The sequence below is a fragment of the Neolamprologus multifasciatus genome, chromosome 15, assembly GCF_963576455.1.
Source record: "Neolamprologus multifasciatus chromosome 15, fNeoMul1.2, whole genome shotgun sequence".
NCBI classification, from domain to species: Eukaryota; Metazoa; Chordata; class Actinopteri; order Cichliformes; family Cichlidae; genus Neolamprologus; species Neolamprologus multifasciatus.
In genome coordinates, this window is record NC_140453.1 from 11,305,389 (window position 1) to 11,330,729 (window position 25,341).

General features: G+C 40.2%; 1 protein-coding gene across 2 annotated transcripts in view; it reads right to left on the minus strand.

The window, feature by feature from the left end:
• Positions 1-25,341, minus strand: part of mettl24 (methyltransferase like 24) — a 51,543-nt gene that overhangs the window by 12,224 nt on the left and 13,978 nt on the right. Inside the window, exons 2-4 of one of the 2 annotated variants that reach the window (XM_085132848.1) lie at positions 15,464-15,562; positions 10,821-10,954; positions 5,230-5,455 (exon numbers count right to left, since the gene is read on the minus strand). In XM_085132848.1, coding sequence (XP_084988974.1) covers positions 5,230-5,455; positions 10,821-10,954; positions 15,464-15,562 — 459 coding nt within the window. The remainder of the gene's footprint in view (positions 1-5,229; positions 5,456-10,820; positions 10,955-15,463; positions 15,563-25,341) is intronic. The other variant, XM_085132849.1, reaches the window with a different exon arrangement.

Sequence of the window (25,341 nt, forward strand, 5' to 3'; positions counted from 1 at the left end):
TAGTATAGCAGATAGTCTTTCAGGCTCACTAGTATCTCGTAATTTTCTCAGGAAGTCCATCGTGTAGCCACAGTCAATAATACATTAACCAAAGAAAAGATCAGGGATTAGTGCATTAAAGAGTCTTTCCTGCAAAAACAAAAAACAAATAGGCTGATAACCTTTCTTGAGCTAAACTGTAAGTGTTGGGTGGTATGGCAGCATATATATTAAACAAGCTCCTCTCCAATTGATGCATTTGCAACACCACACAATATCCCCAGACCTCATTAGTGTAACTGAACGGGATTCAAAAACAACTGTGGTAAAATATCGTCCTCTGTCCTCCCCATCATTGTCCCTCACTCCCACAAGCAGAAACATGGTTTTTTTTTTTTTAAATTGGACAAAAATCATGTGATGGAAAATGATGAGACATCGCTGAAAAGGAATGCTAATGTAGTTTTAATCTGCTTATGTGTGTGTACATTGTGTTGTGTTGTAAGGATTATAGATGATCACACAGCTTCACTCTATCTGTTGTCATTTTTCTCTTCCCTGGACTTCCCAGAAATGGCCTTTTTGCCTTTGTGGTCCCATATCCATGTCTATGGGTGGAGCATGGGGGTTATTTCTGTTCAAATATTCTGATTTCCTTTGGCTTCATGTTTAACTGCAGACAAGCGAGCGTTTTTATTTTCATGTCTTCAAAATGGAGTGTACTCACTGAGCTGGTCAACAGTCTAGCACAGGTCCAACACAGAGAGGCAGATAAACATTCACACTCACATTATGTCAATCCAGTTAACCAAACATGCACATTTTCAGACTGTGGGAGGAAGCCAGAGTATCTGGAGAAAAGCCACACTAGCACAGGGAAAACATTTAAACTAAGCAAAGAAATGCAGTCAGGTTCAAAAAAAGGAGGTCATGGGGGTGACAGACAACCATTATGTACATCTGTGAATCCACTCGTGATAGTACGCTTATGGCCATATCACCACGAGCAATCCCGATCTGTTTGTATTTTATATTTTATTATATTTAACAATGTTAACTTTTATCTTTTAAGCTTCATTTGAATTTTAAACTGTGCCAGCAAATCAAAAAGCATGCATTTCTGTGGCTGTCTTATAAAAATTCATTTAGAAGTCAGGATTAGATTTAAAACACACACATGCACACACACACAAAACACAAAGAAAAATTGACTCTGCAATAATGAAGCTGATCAGCCCCGGTGCATAGCCTCCATAGACAATTTTATGTCAAATGACTTTGCACGCTGTGAAATTCCTGCCCTCCCTAACAGAGATATTAATGTGAGACTGCTGTAAATGGTTTTAGCCAATGAGCAACGCGTTCCTCTGCTTCCAGTGAGTCATAATGTATGTGATTACTTCTGTACAGCAATCTCAGCATTAGGCATTGGAACACATTTTCATTTTAGAGAGGCTTTTGATAAAAAGTTGTCTGAGTCTGTGTAAACAAACAAGTTTGCTGATTTGAGAGCAGAACTGCAAAATGGGAGTTTACATTTGGGCTTGTTAATTAAATGGAAATGTATTTATTTGAGATAAATCCTAGCTATTACCCAGACTTTATTTTTTCTTTTTATTGCACACAGAATACCTCAACTGACCAGCCAAACACGACAGAAATCCTGACATTATTACTAGGAATGTGTGCCTTTATTGGTGACTATGCCACCAAAGAGCAGATCATACTTCCAAATATTAATTTTACTAGAATCTAAAAGGTTGGTGAAAACACTTCAACAGCTGCATTAACCTCTCTTTGGGCTTTTTCTGCAACCTTTTAAAAAGCAAGCAAAAATGCGTGAGTGTAACATTTTTTTTCTCTAATTATTTCAGTGCATCGTTTAGGCACAAAAAGCACATTCTTAGTCCAACGATTGTTAGATGTACGTTTTTCTGCTTAGGCTAATTAAATCCCGTATGGTAGCATCTCTGGGCAGTGTTACGCAATTACTGCCATGATCGATTGTCCAATGTGCAGCTCTTTTTCCCTAAATGAGATGTGACTTCCTGCGACTGACATTTGCACCCGCCGTGGCAGTGTGTGCGCTGTGTCAGCTGGTCACTAGAGCTGTGTGAATGAGTCATCTGTGTGTGTGTGTGTTTCTTTTTTAACTAACGGAGATAAGAAGTGCCGCACAAATGCATATTTTGACCTTTCAGAGCGACTCCCGTCTCTTGATTGTTGCCTTTCCTGTCGCTGAGGATTGGAGAAGAAACAGTTCTCCTGCTGTTTGCTGCTTGCTCCTCCGGCACACTGTGTACTCACATTAAAACCTCATTACAAGAATGCATGTGTGGCTCTGCATTTAAAACAGGTGAGGTGTCTTATCTATAACGCAGCACGGTGTACAAACCCACCCACACATACTGTAAACACGCCAGCCCTTATTTGTTCATATCTCGTCACACACCGACATCTTCATATCTTTGCAAATACCTTCTATGATTTGCGTGTTTGCTTTTTACCTGCAGAAAAGGGTTTAACAACTCGAACCGCTCAGCTTAAATCAGCTAAAGCAAAGCACCTGGTTTCTTTGCCAGGGATTCTGCTTTAGTCTAATTTAAATTTAGTCTATTTAAAACAAAAAACATTGATAAGCCCAGCTAGCAGTCAATATATATTAACTGAAATGTTCACTTTATTATAGGAGAGAGGTTTAGTGGAATAAACTTTAGAGTGTTAACAGTAGTGATGCAAAAAAAAAAAAAAAAAAAAAAGATTTTGCCCTGGAGGGTGATACAGATGCTCTGCAAAGCTCACGCCAAGAAAAAAAACAGAAAAAAGGATAACCTCTGTGTAAAACACACACTTTATCCTGAGGGTGGAGTGGGAGCCCAAATTTCATGAATCAGTTTGGTTTTCTTTGGTTTTTTCATACACCAGTGAAATTCAAAGAAAACAAATAAACAGGAACTTGACTATCAAATTGTGTTCAAAATAATTAAAAGCCACCCACACCCTTTAACAGTTGGATTTAAATGCATTTACACCTGCTTCTGTCACGTCTCCAAGCTATCCAGATGCCCACTGTTGTTCAGATTTCATAAATATATCATAATCTGTTGCCAGTAAAACACCACATTTGTTCAGAAAATGCAACATATATATATATATATATATAATCCACTCATAATATCAGCAGGACCAAACCATATGTGAAAGGCAAAAGGGATAACATGAAACAGGGTCACCGCACCCTGAACTGATTCTTGTTATGTCCCTGTGGGGGACACATCAGCGAACATGACCGTTTACACTACACCCATATGTGACCACAGACAGAGGCCTCAACCAAGTGTAAGCAGAGTCTCAGGGAAAAGGATTTGGCTTATTGTATAGCATCATAAAGCTCGCTGTAAAGTAAAAGCTAGTACTGCAGAGCAGCTATACTTCCAGCAACACTACACGTTCAGAACAATTTCTGCTGGGAACTTTCACATTTTTCAACAAAAGAGCCTTCAGCTGTATAAATGTTTCAACTTCACTGTGTCTTCACTGGCAGTTTTATTAACGAGTGCACTTTAGTCCTTCCTGTCCTTTGAAAGTTTGTTGTCCGCAAGCCGAGAAGTACCTGATTCCGCTGCGTTTTGCTGGAAGCTGCATGCTGAACCCCGTTTCATATTTTTAGTTCATGCTGACTTACAGGTATGACACACATTCCTTGAACCAAGGTAGAAATTGGTTATATTCCTGTTTTGTGTGCATGTGTGTATGTGCAGAATTAGTGGCACAACACAGCCATTTGCACTGTTAGCAGGTGTCTGTAGGCTTCTTTCAGCTGCTCCCTTACTTTGGCAGTTGCCACAGATTTGGCAGGCAACACTCTGAGGTATTTGTACCTCTTCCTGAACTCAAACCGTGGATACCGCACATGTTAGGCAAATGTGTGAAACGCAATACTGTGGAATCACTCATATCTATGACTGCTCTAACTGGAAAAAGGAGGATAATCAGAAAAGGTGACTGAGGGAAGTGACAATAATGGGAATAATGGCTTTTAAAAAACAAGCAAACAAACAAAAAATTACATATTGGATCCTTAATGGTATCAAGGTATTTATGTACCAAACTGAATGCTCTGTCTTTAATCAGTGTTCTGTAACCATAACTATTAAAGTTACCCGGTGAAGTGGATATATTACAAGAAGAGAGCCTTGATGCCTTTAAGTCATGATTTAATTACCTCTTTAGAGAAGCATGGCTTCCTTGACCTTGAATTACCATTTAGCCTTCCTATTCAGGCATGCTTGTTGGCTCTATAACTGTGTTTATTAGCATGCATGCTATGACTGGGCTTGGTGCGTGTGTTTATGATTGAACGTGAATGCAGATCCCTATCTGATGAGGTGAAACACAAACCCTGAGGAGTTTTGGGGAGGTAATACATCCAGCACAGTCATATTTACAAGAAAAAAAAAAGTCACATATACGTGAAGATATTCACCTGGAGTTTACAGACAGAGGAATTAATCATAATGAGCTGTCTTATGTTGAGGCGCGCAGGAGCAAACCTGCCCTTGCTTGCTACGCATGAATAATGCCGACGTTGATAAAGGAACACCTTGATCATGTTTAAGGCAGAATCTACAACCATTTATCCATTTTATTCTGCTTATCCAAATTCAGGGTCATGGGCAGGCAACTGTTAGGGGACCTAGACCGCTGAGAGCTGACAAGCTTGCAGTATGAAATGTCACTAGGATTGACCTGACCTCCCTAAGTGGGCTCCACCTGACTCCGCTCACTTATGTATGCATGATTCTGTTTAAACAAACTGAAAAACCACAGAGAAAAAAAAGGAAAGAAAAGAAAAAAGAAAGAGAAAAGCAAGTTAGAGGTGAGCGGAGCAGACAACCACCATTAAATAAAATGCTAAATAACTAAGCGCGGCTAGCCTAGCCTTAACTGTGGAGGGCAGGCAATTGAATGACTTCCACTATCATCATGTTATTTCTTTTTTTTAGTTAGATCTTTGGCTAATTTGGCTAGCAGAGTAGCCTAGCATGTTATTTTTGTTGTTGTCGTTGGTGTTAGATTATTACACTGGTTGTATGGGCCCCATTTGGGAGGAAACTGGAGAGAACCCATGCCAACACTGGGAGAACATGCAAACTCCACTCAGTCTTGCTGTGAGGTGACTGTCCTAACCACCACAGAACCACGAGCATGCCTATCTAGAGCCTCAGTGGCCTATTCTCTATCTCTTACCTCTCTGTGTCCAAAGTCATTAAGTATGGTGGCTAGTTTCTTCGTGCTGGCATACTGACGCTGGGCAACAACGGCCGGGCTGGGATCCCTCCAATCTACAGAAAGACGATGGAGCCACATTTCAGCTTGTTGCAGGTGAGGCTGCTTAAGGCTGGGATCAAAACAGTGGACTTCACAGCCTGATTGGGCGAGAGAATTTTCCAGGGACCGGTCGTCCACTCCTAACCTAGAAAACACACAAAAATACAGACAGGGTGAATATGTGAGAGTCAGCTCCATTTACAGGAATGCATATCTCATCGTCTTGACTTCATTTGTGTGAAATGTTCCAATGACGAGATGAAGAGATTCTTCACAGGACACATGAAAACTAGGTGGTACGAGTGGCCCAAATTATGATATTTTGACAAAGTTATATGGCAACTAGCTATTTCATTTCATACAATCTCACCCCTTGTGCACATTTTTAAGGAAGTCAAAGTGTGGTACAGGTCCAGACAGTCAGGTAGGAAAACACAGGTATTAAAAAGTTTCTAAAAATAGCCATCGTTAGAGAAGAATGTTTGCATGAATGCAGCTGTATAACTTCAATGCGTGTTTACCTCATGCAGGGTTGGATTTCATTAGAAATTGGTTGCCAACTAAACCTAAACTAAAACCATCGTCTTTATTGTTGCTCCATCATTTGATAGGGCCAAGTGCTTATGAGAACAACGCAGGATGAAGCCCTTCTGTTGTATTCCAGTGATCTAAAACTTTAAAAATGTGCTCTGAGGCGCCACTAAAGAAAAAACATTTGATCAAAGACTCAAAGATCTGTTTTGTGACATGAAACAACACCTTAGCCGGTCGTTACACATGTCAAATGCAACAGAGCGAGTAAAACTGATAAAAGGATACAGACAAGATAACACCACGGCGTCACTGTGATCTTACTTGGCCTCCGAGCCAGAAAAGAATCAATAATTCAAACAAAGGGAATAAAGATTTTAGCCAGGAGATACTTGACGCTTGTGTTTCTCTCTTATGTCTCCTTTGTTTCATGTTTCTCTCCTTTGCTCTCCACCTCCACATCTCTTTTCCTACAAGTGGCCCGCTTGTCTATTTTAAAATGTGTAAATCTAAGCAGACAGACACGTTCCCTCGTGTCTCTGTCTCTTTCATGCCTTCTCTCCCTTCTCCCCGCACTTTTTCACTAACCTCTCTCACTGCTGTTCACTGTTTATTCCACCCCTCCCTTCTCTAATTCCACAATTTTCTCCTTTTCTTCCTGTCACTGTCTCTGCATCTGCATTCCCCTGTGTCTTGTTTGCGCGGCGGCTGTATTCTGTAATCGTGGCAAAGGGAGTAGATTTCACAGTACGCGTCTTTTACAGATGAGGCGCCGGGTCCCCAAATGCATCCCGCTGGTGGGAAGATGAGAAATGAGCATATGTGAGGGATTGAGATGCAACTAGATGTCTCTTTTTAAAGCACTAAATATTTCATTGAGAGTTTTTTCTTCTCTGGTGAGGTTTTGGTGAGCGGCTGAGAATCAGTGCAGCGATACTACGGGGATCGGGGATTACTCATGGGGCGGCAGGAGCAAAAGGGGGGAGTCACAGTGCATCACATGCCCTTCAGAATAACAATGCTCATAAAGGAGGGTTTCTACTAGGTCTCTCATGAGAGCAGGAGGGGTAACATGATGGATGAATGGCTACATAAATGTGCGTGCTCTTGAAAGAAATTTACTTCATACACATTCTTTATAGAGGCTGTAAGGAGACTGCTGTTGATATAACCAGATGTGAAGATCCGTGAGTGTTTAGATTCTTGGTCACAAACTCCCAGAGGATTGTAAATGTAATAAAGAGCTATGAATCCACCTGACCCGTTATGTCAGCAGCCTGTCTGGGTGTGGTGAAGTCTGGAGGTGGGGCTGATTAAAAAACCCTTGGTGGGTCGAGAAACTGTCCAAGTTTGTGCCATTTTTTTTCTCATTCTGGCCTCTGTCACTGTCTGTCTCTGACTTTAAATTTCACACTTGGACAAGATAGAAGGGAATTGGTGGCAAAAAACCATAACCACTGGCTTTGCCTCAGGCACAGGTATAGCAGTTCGACCCCTGGCTCCACTATCCTCGGACAAGATACTGAACCCCGAGTTACTTGTGACATATTCATCAGGGTCTGATTGTTATATTGATTTCACTTAGGCAAAGAAACAAGATGGATGTGTATTGTTTCTTTGAGGGCCCACGTAGAGAAGAAAGGGGCTATATAGCAGTCAATTTAGAGTTACTAGGAAACCTAAAGGCCAAACTGAAAATATAATCAAGAAGATAAGGATATGAAAATAGTAAAACTACAAAACGCCATAAACACAGGAAGCCTAATGGACTAGAAATAAAGCAATAAGAGGAATAAAACCCATTGCAGTCCAAATACTAATAGAAAAACTCAGAGCTAAGGAACAAAACCCAATTTTATGACAATATTTGTCTCCAAAGGACATGAATAAACATGTCCTTTAAATGTGAAAAGGTTTTTTTGTTTGTTTGTTTGGGGTTTTTTTCACCCTCATGTCCATTAGCCTGTGTTGATGCTCTAAAATTGTGTCATTCATTCTACAGGTAACTTGTCAAGTTTAGACCAGTTTCATAGAGCAGAAATCTTTTCTGGCCTTCATGTGCAAATCCAACATGACTTCACAGTTCTGTCTCCTTGAATGTTGCTAAAACTGAGACAGTATGATCTGAGCAAACATTTTCAATATTATCTGTGAACTTAAAAAAGAAGTTTTACCTGCGAAATAGAAAATGTGGAGGTGTAGTCAACGACATATTTTAACGACAAACTTGTCACTCAAAATGACAGGTGTAAATAATTAAATTAACAGTGCTGTCGCTGCTTCAATTTCAAGGTTATGGTTATGGTTTCAGGCTCACTGTCACACTAATGGATTACTGATCGCTGATGTCATTAAAAACATTAAAAACCCAAAACTTACAGTTTGTCCAGTAGTCACTTGACTAATGTTTAAATGCCCAACTTTACAGCAGAAACCATCTTAATCAGAAATAAACATCTTGACAGCCTCATTAAAAAAAGGTCCTTACAGGCTAATTTAACCATTTTTCGAAACACTGTTCATGTTAAGCTTGTTTTGTTTTGTTTTTAAATTTAGATTATTATCAGGTTATTGTGACTGATGGGTTGCTGCCAACACAGGAAGAAATGTCTAATAGACGTCTGCAAATACACTGATTTGGAAATCTCAATTAGCCTTTTTTAATAAGCCTGTGCTACAGTTTTGATGAGTGAAATAAGAGTAAATGTGTTGTGTATATATTTAGCACTGAATTTCTTAGCACTGTCTCTTAGAACCCTGTCAGGTTGCCAGTCTGTTGCAGGGCTTGGCTTCACATCTATCTTTGTCCATCTTCTATATAAAACCTATGGTTATTAACTGGTTGTGGGGGTTTTGTTACACTTATTTAGTTCATACTAAAGCCTCATAGAATAATGCTTGGTTAACTTCCTAAAAATCACTAAACAGCATTTACTCTGGGAAGAACAATAGGTAAAGGTGATGAGATGGCTGATTATCATATTTTCTTAATTTTGCCCAGAAGGGGAGCCAAAGGAAACAAAGCTTGAGAAGGCAGAGCCACCGTTGCTACTAGCTATACTGCAGGTATTAATGCTGTTATCCACTAGCAGCATCTCACATGACATAAAAGTCAAGTCACTTTATTTATGTAGCGTATTAAAAATGCTGGACCTCAATATTCAATCTCAAGTTCTTTCCACCAGAGGCAGATGGACTAATTGTACAAATACTGAAGAATACACAGAAGACAAGGAATACAAGTTTAAACAAAGCCTGCTTTAATTTGAGCAGAATGTGGGCTGTTTTTACAGCAGTGGAAAAGGTGGATAATTGGTCTTTCATGTGGAAAAACATCCTGCGTCCCCCCCTATACACCAACATGTGACAGACCAATCAGTGAACAGCTGCTCATCCTGCCCAGGCACAGCCATCCCCGGCTCGTTGCACATCATGCAAATGGGATGTATCAGCTGCACACGTTCAGCAAAACACACGAAAGTATACCTACATAATGTGCTGAGTTCAAAGGCGCATACAGAGGCGCACTAAAAGCATTTGGCTTTTCTATTAAATCCCTTTTAATCTTCTGCAGTTGACTACAGTTGAGGGCTTTGCAAGTCAGAGAAACTCTCCTGAGAGTAGGATGCTCAACAACAACACCTGGCAAAGAGGCAAGAGTATGACCAAGAAGTGTGTGTGAGAGCATGTGTATGTGTATGCACGCGCGCGTGTGTGTGTGTAATGAATGTAGGTCAGATAGGGGACATGGGGAGGAACTTCAGAGAGCAGTTTGCACACTGACTTGATTAACTCTCTCTGTGAGATTCTAGGAAACTTCTTCTGTTACTCGGGAAGTTTCTTTTTTTTTTAAAATGAATTTAATTTCTTTTTGGGACTCGCTTTTACTGCATTCAACAGAGTTGAGTTGACGTAGTGTAAACTGAATTAATTCCAGAGGTATTAAGTGATCAGTTAGATAGGAAGAGATCGCCAAGTAGCTTTCATTGATTTGAAAAATTAGATCTGAGTCGCATTTTCCAAGCCAAATATCAAAATGTTTGCATCAATCTCTGAGATGTTTGATAAAACTCATTTCAATTTTAGTGCGTGTCCATGTAGCTTGTCTGCACAGAGTGCCATTGCAGTCAGCCAGAGGATATCAGATATGTTTTTTTCTCCTGTCTATTTGGCCTCTGACACCCTTTTGACCTCCCCGCCCCTCCTGCCACTCTCCCACACCTATCTGCACCTCGCTTGCCTTGATGCCAGCACACCTGTGCTGTCTCTCAACGGTCAAACTAATAAGCCTTCTCTCCCAGCAGAAAAATCCCTTCAACCATTGCTGCACCTCAGCATTGGCCGAGCAGACTTAGACTGAGCCGATCCATGGCACAAAGCCGGCTAGGAGTGAATGACAGCCTGGGCTTAAGAAGGTCAAACGCCTTGGTGGTCTGGCTGACTGAAGTCAGGGTTACATGCCAATCCAGTTAAAGGAACCAAAGGTAGAATAGTTATGACGTTTGAAGTTTAACAAAAGACAACAAATTAAAGGAAAATGTGCAGAGTGAAAATGTAACTGCACGAAGACAAAAGCAATGTAAGAAGAAAGACATAAAGACAAAATAAATTCATACTCAGTGTACAATTAGTCGCCGAGGACATGAAAAGATGAGGCTAACAAGGGAGATGGAGAAAGACATGCACTTCATTTATTGTGTGTGAAAATAGACATTGGATATATTTTTATGAAACTTTACTTTACTATAAAGTTTACTGACAGCTGTGCGATTTTGATTACCAGCAGATATCTCACAGCCTGTCTCAGAACGAGATGTTCTGAATAATTGTGTCATCTGCAGATAATTCAGTCACTGTTTGTTTCCGTGTAAGCGACTACAGTTGACTCCATTCCCTATATTTTGGACAATTCCTTGTTAAGGGAACACACATTTAGCAAAAACAAAATTATGTGTGAGTGTCTAACACACAATACTCACCCAAAAGAGTACACCCTGCAGTGTCTGCTCTGTATCCTGTGGATCAGGTTATAATTGGGATCCAGGCACACAGCCCATGCCCCAGTGGACCCTTCCTGGTCTGCTTTCTTGCCTCGAAGTGACGCACATGACACCTGGACAAACATAAATTGTAAACACAAAGCAAGACATATTAACAGCCATTTTTCCAGGTACAAGGAGCAGAACTTATTGTCAAGACAGCCATGTTATCTGACACAGTGGGAGTCCTGTATTGCAAATATAAACGGAACAAGAAATGAATGACAGAGCAACAGAAGCACACCGACTCAGTTCGCAAAGCGAAAATAAGTGTCTGTGTCTGTATGCTGGACATTCAAGACCACCTGCGCTGTTTGGATATTGATGTCCAAGTCTGTTCACTGCACTGCACTGGTCAGTGAATGTGAAAGTGAAGTAGTCGTTAACTGGGCAGGGGTTTGTGGTGAGATAAATCTTCTGAGAAGCAGGCATTTCATGTGTAAGAGCGCATTACTCTTCGACTGCATTACTCCAACCAAACGAGTGAGTTTTCATTCTGTACAATAAATGGAGTCCTAGGGATTTCAAGCAAACACAAGTCAAATGTGGCAGCATAGTTGACACTCTGATATATCCTGATTTCCTTAGGTGAGTTCTACAACTCAGACTCAGCTGGTGCTGATGCACTGCCAAGTGTCACTGGGTTGGCAGAAAGAAACTAAAAAATAGGACTTTAAATCCTTCATTTATGATTAAGATTGTACCCCCCCCGTTTAATTCACAAAATTCGTTGGATTTAAAGCACAATATCCTTTTAGCTGCTTCCATATAAAAGTCTAATCTTTGGATCCTGCCATATCTTTAACAAAAATATTTTTTCAGTACTGTACAATAACAGTGTATTGTTCTAAAATGTTGTGGATAATATTTTTCAACCTTAAAAATACAGCTTTCATAATCAACTTCAACCAAGAATCCAAGGACCAACATTTGCAAAAATGCTGTATACACACCTGCATATACATGTCAGTACAGAGCAGGAGCTACTGCTCAAATGTTTGCTGTGTGGTTTCTCCACATTCTGTCTGATGCCGAGATTAACTTTGCAAGGGAAGAAACAATATTGGCTCAGACATCATGACCGTGAACACAAATGTCTGGCTTTACTGTACACCATTCAAGTCCGTAGTAGCATGTTCGCAGCTACACTTTGTTTGTGCTACTGCATCTTAGGCCACAGTCATACAGGGCTAGAGAGTTGCTAGGTAAAATCATTTGCAATGACGTATACAGTGGTGCACTGAACCTCCATGCAGTTGCTTTGGTTGCCAGCAGATTGCCACTCTTACATAAAGATGCTGATTTGTCTGCAAACTACCCTCTCCATGGCAGTGAAACTGTGTGCAGAGAGAACAATTTGTGAAGAGAATATTTGCCTTCAAAAGTTTTAAACGTCTTAGTTGCAGCAGCAAGGGGCAATTTGAAAGCAAAGCAAGCATTTCCGGTTTGCGTCACTTTTGGCTACCGCTTATTGAGTGGTTGGCAGACAAGTTAGCATTTTCTATGCAAACTACAGGTGACTTCAGCAATTTGCTAGCAAACAAAGCTACAAGGAGGTTTTTAGCATCCTCTTTGCGACTAATTTCACCCACCAACAGCCAGCAACCACTCACCATCTAGTCGGGGAGTGCATATTTTTTCCTAGTGATCAGAAGTTGCCCGGGGATTTCTCACCAGTCTTTAAAAAAGCCAAAATCTCCTTGAGCAAGAGACCAAAGCGTATATTATTCCCAATAAAAGGCATCCACCTTGCACAGCAGCTTCCACAAACTTCCAGTCTAAAAAGAGAGCCCAATGTGAAAGTATGCTGATTACCATTACATATCCTCTGGCTGCAAAATGAAATCTGAGTGTTTAGAACTCTGTATTGAAATTTATCTCCCCTGATTGATAAAATCAAATTGCTTTTGCAGCTTTCTTTATTTCCTAATCATTCTCCCATTTGCTATAATGTCTGCTTTCCAAACACAACACATTTAAAACACTCAGCCTAAATTTTCAAAATGGCACTTTGATAACTAGTAGGTGACGGCTATATCCATCTTTCATTTACATTCAATGGTATGGGTGAATGAGAAATACTTTATAGATCCTAACTCAGGTAAAAAGACACAGATGGCAGACGTTCTGCAGCCAAGTGAATGTGTAAGAAGAAATGTCCCAGCCTCTTATAAATCCACTTACTGTTCCTAAAATAGAAGAAATTTACATTTGAAACTGTTCATTAGCCGTGTTTACATTGCCAGCCTTCCTTTTTTTTTGGCAAGCTGGATTTGTACGGTTTCAAAAGAACCTCTTAGGCATAATTTCTTACTGTGGCTTTTGTATAAATCGCCCATTTTAATGAGATCATTCTGTGACAGGTCACACAGGAAGGAACCAACTGAATCACTGAAGTGCAGTGTCACCATCTCACAAAGGACAAAAGTCGCCCGATGTGTCTTTGTTGCTCTCTATTTAAACCAATTCTTACATGTTGAACATTCTCCACAATGTACGTCATCGCTAATGCGTTCGAGTTGAAAGCGTTTATCTGCATACAATGCACTGTGGGAAAATTACATGCAAAATCACTCTTGATTATTTTGCCACTTCACATCTAAAGACATATCAGTTGCATTGAGCTGCTGAGAGCTGAACAATGCTACAAAGAATACTGAGCTGTAAAACCGAGAACATTCACTGAGCGTGAATGAGAAGTTCATTCCTATTGATGATAAGCTAATCAGAAATTGATCCCACGCTCCTGCTGCCTTATTATTTCACACTATTATTAGTAGTATTATTAATATTTTTATATAGACTTACTCTTATCTGTGCATGAACACGTGAAAGCTGCTTACTGGTATTGATTGGACAGTTGTGTCGCAGGCCATCTCTCTTAGTAACAGTTCCACCAGGCACTATGTCAGTCAGCATTACAGCAGAGGATGCTGCTATCCCCACACCAGCTCCCTCCACCCTCGCCTGTCACTGTCAATGACAGACAGTTCCCTTCCACAGCTCCTCACAAACACACACTTGTACACACATGCTCACGAGATCCCTTTCTCTCTGTTCCTGTCCTTGTCCCTTCCTTCCTCATCCACAAAAACCCAGAAGTGCCTAAACACACACACACACGCACATCCCAGCACTAATTCATTATGAACTAAATTTCTGCTTTGTGAAAGACAGACTGAGTGATGCTTAGTCATTTGGAGATTGGTACTCTGTGTTCTGGCTATGTTGTGTGAGGGATAAAGATAAGATGTTGATTTGTCTCCAAGCCAATTTACTGCAATAGAAACACACACACGCACACGCGCACACACACACACACACACACACACACACAAACTACATGAGTTCAAAGAATGCCTCCATCGTAGAGACAAAGATTTTCCAACCTTCCAACCTTTCTCAGTTCCTTTTTTATATTTTTCCTTTTTTCCTTCTTCTTCTCATTATGATGCAAAACATCTTCATTGATTTGTAGTAATTAATACTGATACAGTCCAAGGAGCAAACCACAACAACTCATTGATTACATCTGAATAGAGGGGCTGTGAGCTCCATCTGTATAGTAATCAATAGAGTAATGAATTAGTTGCTTACTGTCAGGGCAAGAAAAATGTTTTGGCTATGCTGAATGTGAAAGAGATGCCAGTGCAGCTCAATCATGGGCTAAGAGATGCAGTCTTATTAAAAAAAAAAAAAAAAGCAGCCAAAGGTATGTGTCTCATGGCTTAACTACTTTATTTATTTTTGCCTCAAACTCTAGTCTTAGAGTTGCATTCAGTGTCAGGTTAATTTTTGCTTTGAGGACAGAAAATGTGATTAAAAGTTAAAGATGATTAATCCCCCAATCGATGGTGCTTGCACTGCATCATTAAGCACAGCCAATATCGCAAATAAGAAATAAATAGTAAATATAAAGTACACTATGTCACAGTAATAATTGAATAGGGCTTTAATACTGGACATCAGGAAGGTGTAGGCAAGCTATAAAGCATCAGAAGTAAAAGTACTTATTCTCGATTTAAATATTTCCCTTAAGAGTTAAACGATCAATATGCATCGTAGTCTATTAAAAATCATATGTTTGCATTGTGGCTGACCTGTGATGACCAGATATCTAAAAATAATATTAAAAATGCTTTTAATGAGCTCAGAAAACAGACCTAGACCTCAATTAAAAAAAATTATATTAGAAGATATTCATAAAAACAAAAAGAACCAACAGGGGGTCGATCAGGTTATCTACTAATCAGAAGGTTGGTGGTTTGATCCCTGTCTGCTCCAGTAAGCATGCCAAATATCCCCGGGCAAGATACTAACCCCAAGTTGCTCTCCAATGCATCCATCAGTGTATGCACAAATAAAAAGCACTTGTATAGAAACAGCATAGAAAACAGTGCTTGTGAGAATGAGTGTGAATGGTGTATAAAGTGCTTTGAGCGTTCAGGTAGAGTAGTAAAGCACTATATAAGAACCAGTCCATTTACACTTAATCTGTCAGTGGTTTTAATGTTGGCATTTTAAATGAATAATAATCAAAAATACATTTAGGTAGCAAATGAAATTTAAAAAGAAAATCTCACTTGCTGAGTTGTGATGTAGCTGAGGAACCTTTTAGCTTCATCCTCCAGTGACTGACTCTCACTGGCCCAGGGCTCCAGGTCTATATGCCACCGTGGAGTCTGAATAGGGGAACATACATGAACAGTTACAATGGAAATAATATGAAAATGAGCAACTCACTAACATCAAAGTAGGCCACTCACAAGAAATCCAGTGCAAGGACAACAATAAAGGGAGATTTATTCTTTCAGGTATTATAACCCTCTTGTGTATAGCCACTGATAGAACTGGGTCACAGTGTGCTCTGAGGAAAATTTCCCCCCCACACACACGTGTTAGCGACAAACTGCTAAAGTTCATTTCTGTTGTTATTTTAGTAAAATGGGCACTGCTAGCCTATTTACTCACGTGTATGCTTTGCTGGAAGGTATGGATTGAGCTTTGTTTGAAAGTGGAAGAATAAGATCTTAGACCCCTTCATCAGGGGGCTTTAGCAGCTTTAGCTCTGTGCTGCATTCCTGAAACGTGGCAGAACCTTGCTTTAAAGCCTGCTTCCATGCTACAGGAATGCGCCTGTTTGTGATTAGAGGAGGGATGAAGATTAGGCAGTACAGAGGGCGACAGAGACGGCACTGTGATGATGTATTTGTTGCTTGTACAATCATTTCTTGGGTCAAACACCACAGCCAAGTGTTCATTAGCAGCCCTAGAATAAATTATCTGCTGTGGTTTGATGAGAGCGCACGTCCCTGCCTAGGGTGCTCCTGTGTATGGGAACTGCAGTTTATTTCATAATTTCCCATAGCTGTGCAAATTAGATTAAGCTGTGTTTACTGACAAGATCGTGTTTAGGTTTGTTGCTGTGGACACGTGTGGCATGGTTCTCTCATGGTTAACGTGGGCTCAACACAGAGGACTATAACTAAGACATTTGACACTTTCACTAACTGATCCTTCTTTTAATCTTCATTGCACATGTACACACACTAGAGCTTATACATATATTTAAAAAAAATATACTTGGGTCTATACAGTGCACACTTTGCTTGACTTTTTACGGGTCTGTACGTGACCCCACACCACTCTGCTAATATGTTATCTGACAACACCATATGTGTTATTTTCTTCTCCACTGAGGCAGATCCCGGGCCTGCCAACACACAAAAAATCTGCTTTTGCTTTAATGGCTGCAGAGCTTGATCCACACGACACTATTCAGTGTTTGGCATTCAGCCTTCAATCGATTTACAGAGTGTCAAAACATCCGAATGCTTGCCTTGCCTCAACCCATCCGTTCTTTTCTCTGCTTCCTTTTATATCGTGGCTTCTGTTTTCTTTTGTCTTTCTCGGTCTTCCAATATCCTGTTGCTCTTTTCATTGACTGTTTTTTCCTGCGTCTCCATTGATTGTTTACTTCTGCTTTCTGCTGGTCTCTATCATTGACCTCAGCTTCGTAGTTAAAAAGGCACTCAGGACCCACAGACACTCACCGGCCACTTTGTTAAGGCCAGAGGTCAGAGGTGAATAGCCAGACTCCTTCGAGCTGATAAGAAAGTAGTAGTGACCACTCGTTACAAACAGTGCACATGACATCAAACCTTGAAGGCGACTGGCTACTGTAGCAGAAGACCACCCTGGGTCACACTTCTATCAGCTAAGAACAGGAAGCTACGGCTAAAGTTTGCGTTGCCTTTCCAAAATTGCACAAAAAAAGATTAGAAAAATGCTGCCTGGACGAGTCTCAATATCTGATGCAATATTTGGATCAGATATTGGTGTAAACATCATGAAAGCATGAATCCATCCGCATTTGTATTAAAGGTTCAGGCTGGTGATGTATGTGTGTAATGGCTCATTAGTACAAGTTAAGCATTTATGAAATGCCACATCCTACATCCTGAGTATTAATGCTGAAAATGTCCATCTCTAATACATGTTTATATAAAGAAAAATGCGATAACAGACACTGAAAACAGAACAGGTTTTGTTTTTAAAATCTGTATGTGTATCAAGCACAGAAGAGATCATTATCTGACAAATATGCTTGCGCATTATGAGATAATTTGAGTGCTATAGTGGCAGCTATGAGTGATGGGTTGAAGATTCGAAGAGTCAAGGTAAATAGTCATATTGGCATTAAACCCATGTGCATTAAAGCATATATCTGAAGTGTCTTGAACATAAACTGGTTAATTGGTATAGTCATATGATATTTACTTCTGGACAAAACATCTCCAGTGGAAATATGCAGCTTCTCAACAAAAAGAGCTCAATTCAATAAATTTAAAGCTATTTAAGCATAAACCATCATCATTTATGTACAGCAGGGCTGCACAGATTTTGTGTTTATTTAATATAAGATGCTATGAGTGTTAACAATCATTGGGCTGTCTGTCTTTTGATTTTTAACTCGTGGAGTATTTGTTGTTTAGATTCCAACATATAATTTTAACTCGGGCCATAAAAAAAATCTCTCTGGCAAAGCCCCCAGTCTGACAAACAGCCCCTGACAAAAAGAAGAAAATAAAATGCCACTTCTAATCAACATTGTTCCTAAACTGCAGTATTGAAGCCAGGAGGGTTTTACAGAGACAGAAAGACCGCATTTGAAGTACATTTACACGTGTACAAATAACATCTACCTTTCTGCATCCCGGGGACTCTCAGAGCTCTCTGTCTGTGAGCTGCCCTTTTCATCTCCTTACCCGGTCCTCCCTGAACAACTCAGCTGTCAGGCCCCATACATCACCCTGGTACAGGTTGGGACTGGGGTACTGATCAGAGGGCAGATATCTGGGACAATGAACTCTCTGGGAGGTTGCAGTATGTGCTGTAAGCTGCGGTTGAATAGAAATGGAAGAGGAAAAGGACAATGGGAGGTTCCAAAGTGCTCACACAAGCACGAGTGATCCAGCACTTTACAGCAGAGAAGAAATGGAAATATTTGGAAGCATTTGCCAAGGGAGGAGGTGTCTGTCAAAGATTTTATGGCTACTTTGAGACTTTATGGCAGTGCTGGACTGGAATTGCCAGCCTGACTTGTACAGTGCAAGTTTAAATCTAGTGTGTTAAAATGAAGTTAAAATGATTTTTGCCTTAATGGGAAATTAAAATAAATTCAATCTTTAAGCAACAAGCTTAAAGTGCAAAATAGAGACTATGGGTTTGTGCAGGTTCTACACTGTGCATACCGATCAGGATTTTTTTTTTCCAACTGGTGATTATTGCTGAGCAGTGATGCGATTAGTGCTAAACTATGTGTTCAGTCAAGCAACAACAAGTCATCAGCACCTAAGGTAGACAGAGAGAACATCACTCATCAGCTGTGCAGCCTTAGTCCTGTGAAATTAGACATAATTCTGTCCTCAGCAAGAGATTTTAAGGTTGTTGCCATTACATAGATGACATGGTCAGTGGAAATGAATATAATAGGGGGTTCGTTAATCTGCAAAAAAATGTACATGAAACATTATAACAAGAAAAGCACGTCTATTGAGGAAAGCAGCAGCCGAAATACAATTACAGCGTCCGATTAAGTGTGTGAACTGAGTGAGGCTGAAGCATCAGGTGAATTGGAAGTGCTGAAAACACTTAAAGATTCAGTTTTACCCTCGAGCACTGAAACGAGTGGAAATGTCCGCGTAAGTGTAAGTGATGAATTAAGGTTGAAGGGTGAGTTAGAGTGGAGGAGCTGAGAGAAATTAGTGTCAGTTCAAGTGTGTCAGCCAAACTTTGTCAGTGGAATGACAACAGGAACTGTAAAGCTTTCCAGAGGCTTGCTGTGGAAAGTCTGAATTTAAAGAAAAAAAAGATTTTACACAAAATATTTCAAAGTATGTGGCAGCTGAAATTAAAATCAAGAAGCATTTAAGACATTAAATAAAAATGATGAAAGAGACTGCTTGCCGATTTCGGTGTGAGAGCTCAGTTAAGTTGAAGTATCACTTCAATTAAAAATCCAATGAAATGGTGGAAGAAGTGCTGATATGTGCTTCAGTTTAAGCCTGGCGAGCCGCATGAAGCTGAAGCACAAATGCTGAGACAAGCAGAAGTATCAGATCAGATTTAGCTAAACTTCAGCTGCTGACAGGAGATGAACATGCAGGTGTAAAAAACTAATACGTATTGTTGATCTTTGAAGTTAGAACAAAAAATATATGCAGTACACACATTTTTATCACCATAAAATGCCAGAAAATGTTCCAAGAAAATTCTACTTTTCCCTGGCAGGTAGGAAAACCAAACCCCTGGTATGGAAGAGAAGCTGCAGGAAGGGTTTGTGGTCACGGGAGTAGTGACTATGGAAAAAAATGATTTGAGTACATAAAGTAAAGACTGAGCTCTCTGGCAAAAAATGAGCAACATTAATTTAAAAGAGCAACATGCCTGCTGATAACCAGGTGGGTAGGAAATACTTTACTTTAGGGTTTTTGGCAGTCATTGGCACAGATAGCAGGAAGACGGGATATCTTTAAATGTCAGCAAATTCTGGATGAAAATGTCATGCACTCAAATAATGAAACAGATCCGAGGCATACCCGAAACACCATCACTGGCAGTTTTTATTATGAGGTGCTCAAATATCTGCACAAATGACAGTTAATGTTTACACTTTCCATGAAATAAAGATTTGAGGGGTTTTTGTATTTCCTTCTTCTTGTGTTAACCCCCCATCCACCAAAAACTAAAAAAAAAAAAAAAAAAAAAAAATCAAACAAAGATGGAATTTGCCCTTCTCCACAGCCTGGGAGCTGGGTGTGTTATTGGATCTGTGCCTCTCAGCCTGGGAGAGAGGTGTGAGCAGCCAGGCCAAGCATGAATAATCCATTGGGGAGAACAGGATGGATGGGTGAACAAGAGATGACTGGATAAAGCAAGAGAGGACTGTCTGCCAGAACAATGAAGGTGGTAAAAAAGAATGGAGAGGTGGGAGGTAAAGGACATTGGGTGGAGCTGACAACAAACACACAAATTGTGGAAAAATGAGAAAAAAAGGATGAGTTACACATTTTGTTTTTAAATTGCCTTTACAACAAGAATGAATTAAGTCTGTGTATGTAGCGATCGCTGACAGTGTGGGCAGAGTGTCTGAGAGGACACGGCTCAATCACCGCTTGGATAAACAAATTCTCATTAGTGTATCAAATGTCACGCAGGACCAAGCCACAGGTGAGTTGGGTCTGCCTATTTCGAAAACATAAGGTGTCAGAGTGAATGCTGCCAAGTCACTCCTATCAACTGGTAGAGTGCCAGGGTGGCTGAGTGTCAGACCTGCTGCTCATTTTAAGCAATTGCTCTGATCAGAGTCCAGACACTTCAGAAAAATACCACCAGGCTGTACAGTTAGGAGGTCAAAGCTTTTAGTTCAACAGCATGTGGACTGTTTTTTAACACCATGAACTGTCCTAAAGTTCAAAAAATGGTCTTTGACGAGGTGTATTTTCCTGACAGCTTGGACGAAAACCCAACAGTATCCAATGGCAAGCGAAGGTCAAGACATGAAACGGGCAAGTGGGCAGACAGAGAAGCTGCGGTTTAATGAAACAGCTGGTGGCTGATTCACATTAACCTCCCTCTGTTTCTGAGTGGGTGGTGAACCCAGGTGCGAGATTATATCAGAGATTTATGTCCCACAGGGTTGTGCTAATGTGGTTCAGGGAAAATGCAGAAAGATTCTGATTTTTAATGGTGTTGTAAACACTGGTGCAATGCAACATTTATCACACGACGAGGCTTGATTTCTTTTAAATTAAAATCTGTAACTACTATGAAGCCTATTACTGAAGACCAAAAAATCTACATAGTACATACATGACTTCAGTGGCAGATGGGGACATTTCTGAAAGTTATTGTGCTGTGAAAAATAGTTTCCCCTTCCGGATTTCTTAGGGTTTTTTTTTTTTGACATTTGTGACACTTACATGTTTTAGTTAACAAAGCAAATGTTAATTTTACGCAAAGACAAACCCAAGTAAATACAGTTTTTGATGATGAAAAGTTATCCAACCATACCTGGCCCTATGTGAAAAAAGGCTAAACCTCATAATGGTACACTCACTTTTCGTTTTTACGCCAGATTCAAAGAGTTTAATTTTTATCTCGTCAGTTCATAGACTATATTCTTGCTGATCATCAAGATGTTTTGGGGCGGGGGTTGCCAAATGACCCCTTATGTTCTCTTTAGTCAACTGTTTTCACCATGGAACTTGTCCGTAGACTAAATTTATACACAGTCTCTTTCTTATCCGGTCGTTAAGTGATGACGTGACTTCCGGGCCTAAAGTAGTCTGCGTTTAATATAGCTTTTGTGTTGTTAACATGTTTAATGTTATGTATTTTCTTCTATTTAATCTCAAAAAGCTCCTAAAACAGTCAGTGATCACTGTTGACTTCCCTCGGCTTTTATTACCGCTAATCATTTATTTAAACTCAGTTTTTAAAACCTTAGGATGTAACTACAGCCCAGCCCATGCAGCAGTATATGAATGACTAACCTCGTATTGTGGATGGATTATCTCAGTTGTTCTCCTGGCTGAAGTTTGGTCCTTTTACAGCATCCTGCCATGCGATTACATTTGTTCCTGACCTCGAGAACACTCACGTTAACTTTTATCGAGTGGAAAAATAGTTAGCTTGTTTATATTATGCTAACATAGCTGTGTCGCTAGCGGTCACGTAGCACATCATTATATACCAGCTAGCCAAACTTCAGTAACCCTACAAACATCACTGCTGTTTAGTTTTCTGTCTTCGTTTATGTTGGAAGTGATAACAGAGCTGTACGTTTTAATTTGTTTCCAAAACCCCGCAGTCAGGACATGCTATATTGTATTTAGATAGAAGCTAGCGAGCTAACTTCCTGCTAACTTCTAACTCCGTTAAATGTCATAAATTCCGTTTTCATGGATGCCTGGATGTTAAACTCAATTGTTACACCTGGTAGAGCAGAACGCTGATCATTTTATTAAAGATGAAAGACTTTAGACAATTTTTCAACTCTCAGTAATGCCATAGTGATTATTTGATATATGGACCTGCAGCGGAGTTTAGGCCCACACACAGCTAGTGACGTCAGACTTAACAACCGGATAGTTAAATAATGAACACTGAGCTTAACTGACATAACCGAGGCCTGCACTTGTATCGGTTAAGCTGGTATAGAGGGTAAGATATGTACATTAGTGGATCCCACATGGTGATTTTAATTTGAGATACAATGAATTCTGATTCTACGGTCTTACGTACATTGCTGCTAATTGTAATGGTCGGATCCCGTAGGTATCCATGTATACTTGGGTTATTTAGAGGAGATGGACGGCCAAAATTATTATATCAAGAGCAAAATCAATCATCTATTTACAGAACTGATAGTCTTTCAATACGACGTGACTGTTCTGAATGGTATATAGAGGATAATCTCAAAGAATGATCCTCACTAAGCTCTATCATTCTGACTAATCTGGGATATTGTGAGACTTGGATATAGACCATATACAGTCATCTCTACTTCCTGCAGTGTCATCTCTATTCCTCTCAGGCCCGGCTCATCGGCCAATCCCAGCTCACTGACAGCGTACAGTGAGAGACAGGGAGGGTATAACAGAATTAAAGTGGAGGATTACACTGATCTTTTTTAATAAAGGCAGTAATCTCAGATGACTTGAGCCTTCATGTCGAAGGCAGTGGAAGGCTGCAGAGGAGTGGAGGGATACACGAGGAGGAGGAGGGCTGAAGCAAAGCGTTTGGATGAATGACGAAGAGAAAGCAAGAAATTGGAGGTTGAGGCACAGACGGTGAGGAGGGAACGTGAAGATCGTCTTTGTATCTATGCTGTTTCTCATTTGCAGAAGTCTATGAAGCCACATCTGGAATGCGCTTACTGTAAAAGAGAGACTGTAACGTATGAATCATGTGGGTGAAAAAGAGAGAAGCTCTAACTGGAATACAATGCACCCGGTCGGTCCCAGAAAATGTTTTGCTCGACTTTGAGGTTTTGCATTCATGCTCAACACAATATGTTACATCACAGATATTGCTGCTGGCAGCAGAATTAACCGCCCCCGTGCTGTAGACCAAAGCTGGTCGAACACCGGCACATGTCCATTTTGACTCTCCATTTTGTCATCAATTGCATGGCAGGAGCATTTTGTGTCCGTCTAGTTAAAATTGAAACATATCTGCAAGCAGCACCCAAGCAGCAGTGTTTTTGGTAGCAAAGAGCTGCATTTCCTTTTTTGCAGGTGTATCACAAGCACACTCAATAAACTGTGTTGGATCCATGAGTCTTTGCAGCCTTGAATTTCAGGAGTAACATAGCAGGAGAATAAATAACAGAAATTGAACTTAATTAGTTATATAAAGCATCAGTTCACCAAGACATAAAAGAACAGGATAGTTTCCTTTAAGTGGCAAGGAACAATGTTAGAAAACCTATCAAGAACTCGGTTGCGATTGCTGACCATTTTCAGCTCAATATTTGCAACTCTGAATGGGAAAGGAGAAATCGAGACACTCCACAACAAGAGCTTGTCGCTTTGCCATTAAAGCTCAATCTTTTTCAAAGCCACAGCGGCTGTTAGAGAAAGGAAAGGCAGCGGTGTCTGACTTGGTTTGATAGATTCCTATCAGCCAATTGTGGTTTCCAGTTAACACTCAGCACATCCACCGGGCTAAGAAGCGGCTCTTGTCAGAACAGAAGCTGATCACTGTCCTCCCTATTTCATGTACACACACAAGCGTGCATATTTGAGACCTGTGTTTGTGCAGTCGTTTGGCTTGTCATGACACATGTTATTAACTTCTATAGGAACCGGCTGTTGCCTTGGAAACGCCTTCCAGTCACATCATGGTAATTTTGCTCATGCATGCATTCATAAACTCAACACAGGTATAGGTGCTCCCATGGACTGAAATATTTCATATATAGCTATTTCGCATAATAGAAAAAAAACAGAGTGACACTGCTGAAAATACCCCGTCCTCTGTCTGGATCGTGTTGTGTTTGAATTGGGCCCTCTTGGCCAGCATCTCAGGAGACAGATGGGGCCTCATTGTTTGCAGTTACAATCTTTTTGTGTGCGTGTCTGTGTGTGTGTGCGTGTATGTGAGGCGATCATCCTGGACAATATCCTAGATCTGAGATTTATGTTTGATGCCTGGTTGGGAAGAGCAGAGGGAGCATGCTGAGCACCATATGACACTTTCTTCCGAAGATGGAGTTGGAAAAAAACCCCAAAAAACAAACAAACAGGGAGACTAAGACACATGGAGGCAGCAGTTTCCACTCCTGGCTCTTCCTCATTTTCTTTCTTCCTATTCATCTATTAGTCCGTTTGTGTCTTTTGTGTACATAATTGCAGTATAGAAATGAAAAAAAAAAAAGATGGCTATATCATGTAGCAGTATACAGATATCTTGAGCTACCCCTCATTTGTCATCCTTTGTTATTAAAATAGAAAATAGGTACAACGATTTTTTGACATTAACATGTGCAAACATACATGGAAATGTTTCATATGAGGCAAAAACAGACTTTGAAAGTTTGCCAACGTTTCTTCTGTTCTATGTCAAATTGATCCCTCATTTCTTCAAGAATATAGAGGTTTGGGCTCTGAGGAGGGCAGTTCGTGACTGATAGTTTGCCATTGTGTGTTTTTCTACCTGAATATAGTTTTACTTGAGTGGCAGTATGTTTGGGATCAATGTCATGCTGAAATTGTTTCCCTTTTTTACGAATGGCTTGTTTACAGCCATCTACTGTTTGAAGAAGAGTAGATACTTCTGAACCTTTAGTTGATGTATCTTTCAGACCCTCTCTCAGGTTGGACAGGCTGGATTTTTTTCCCCTGTTTTTAAAAGACACGACTTTCAGATATTTTTCATCTTCTCTAGTTTTTTA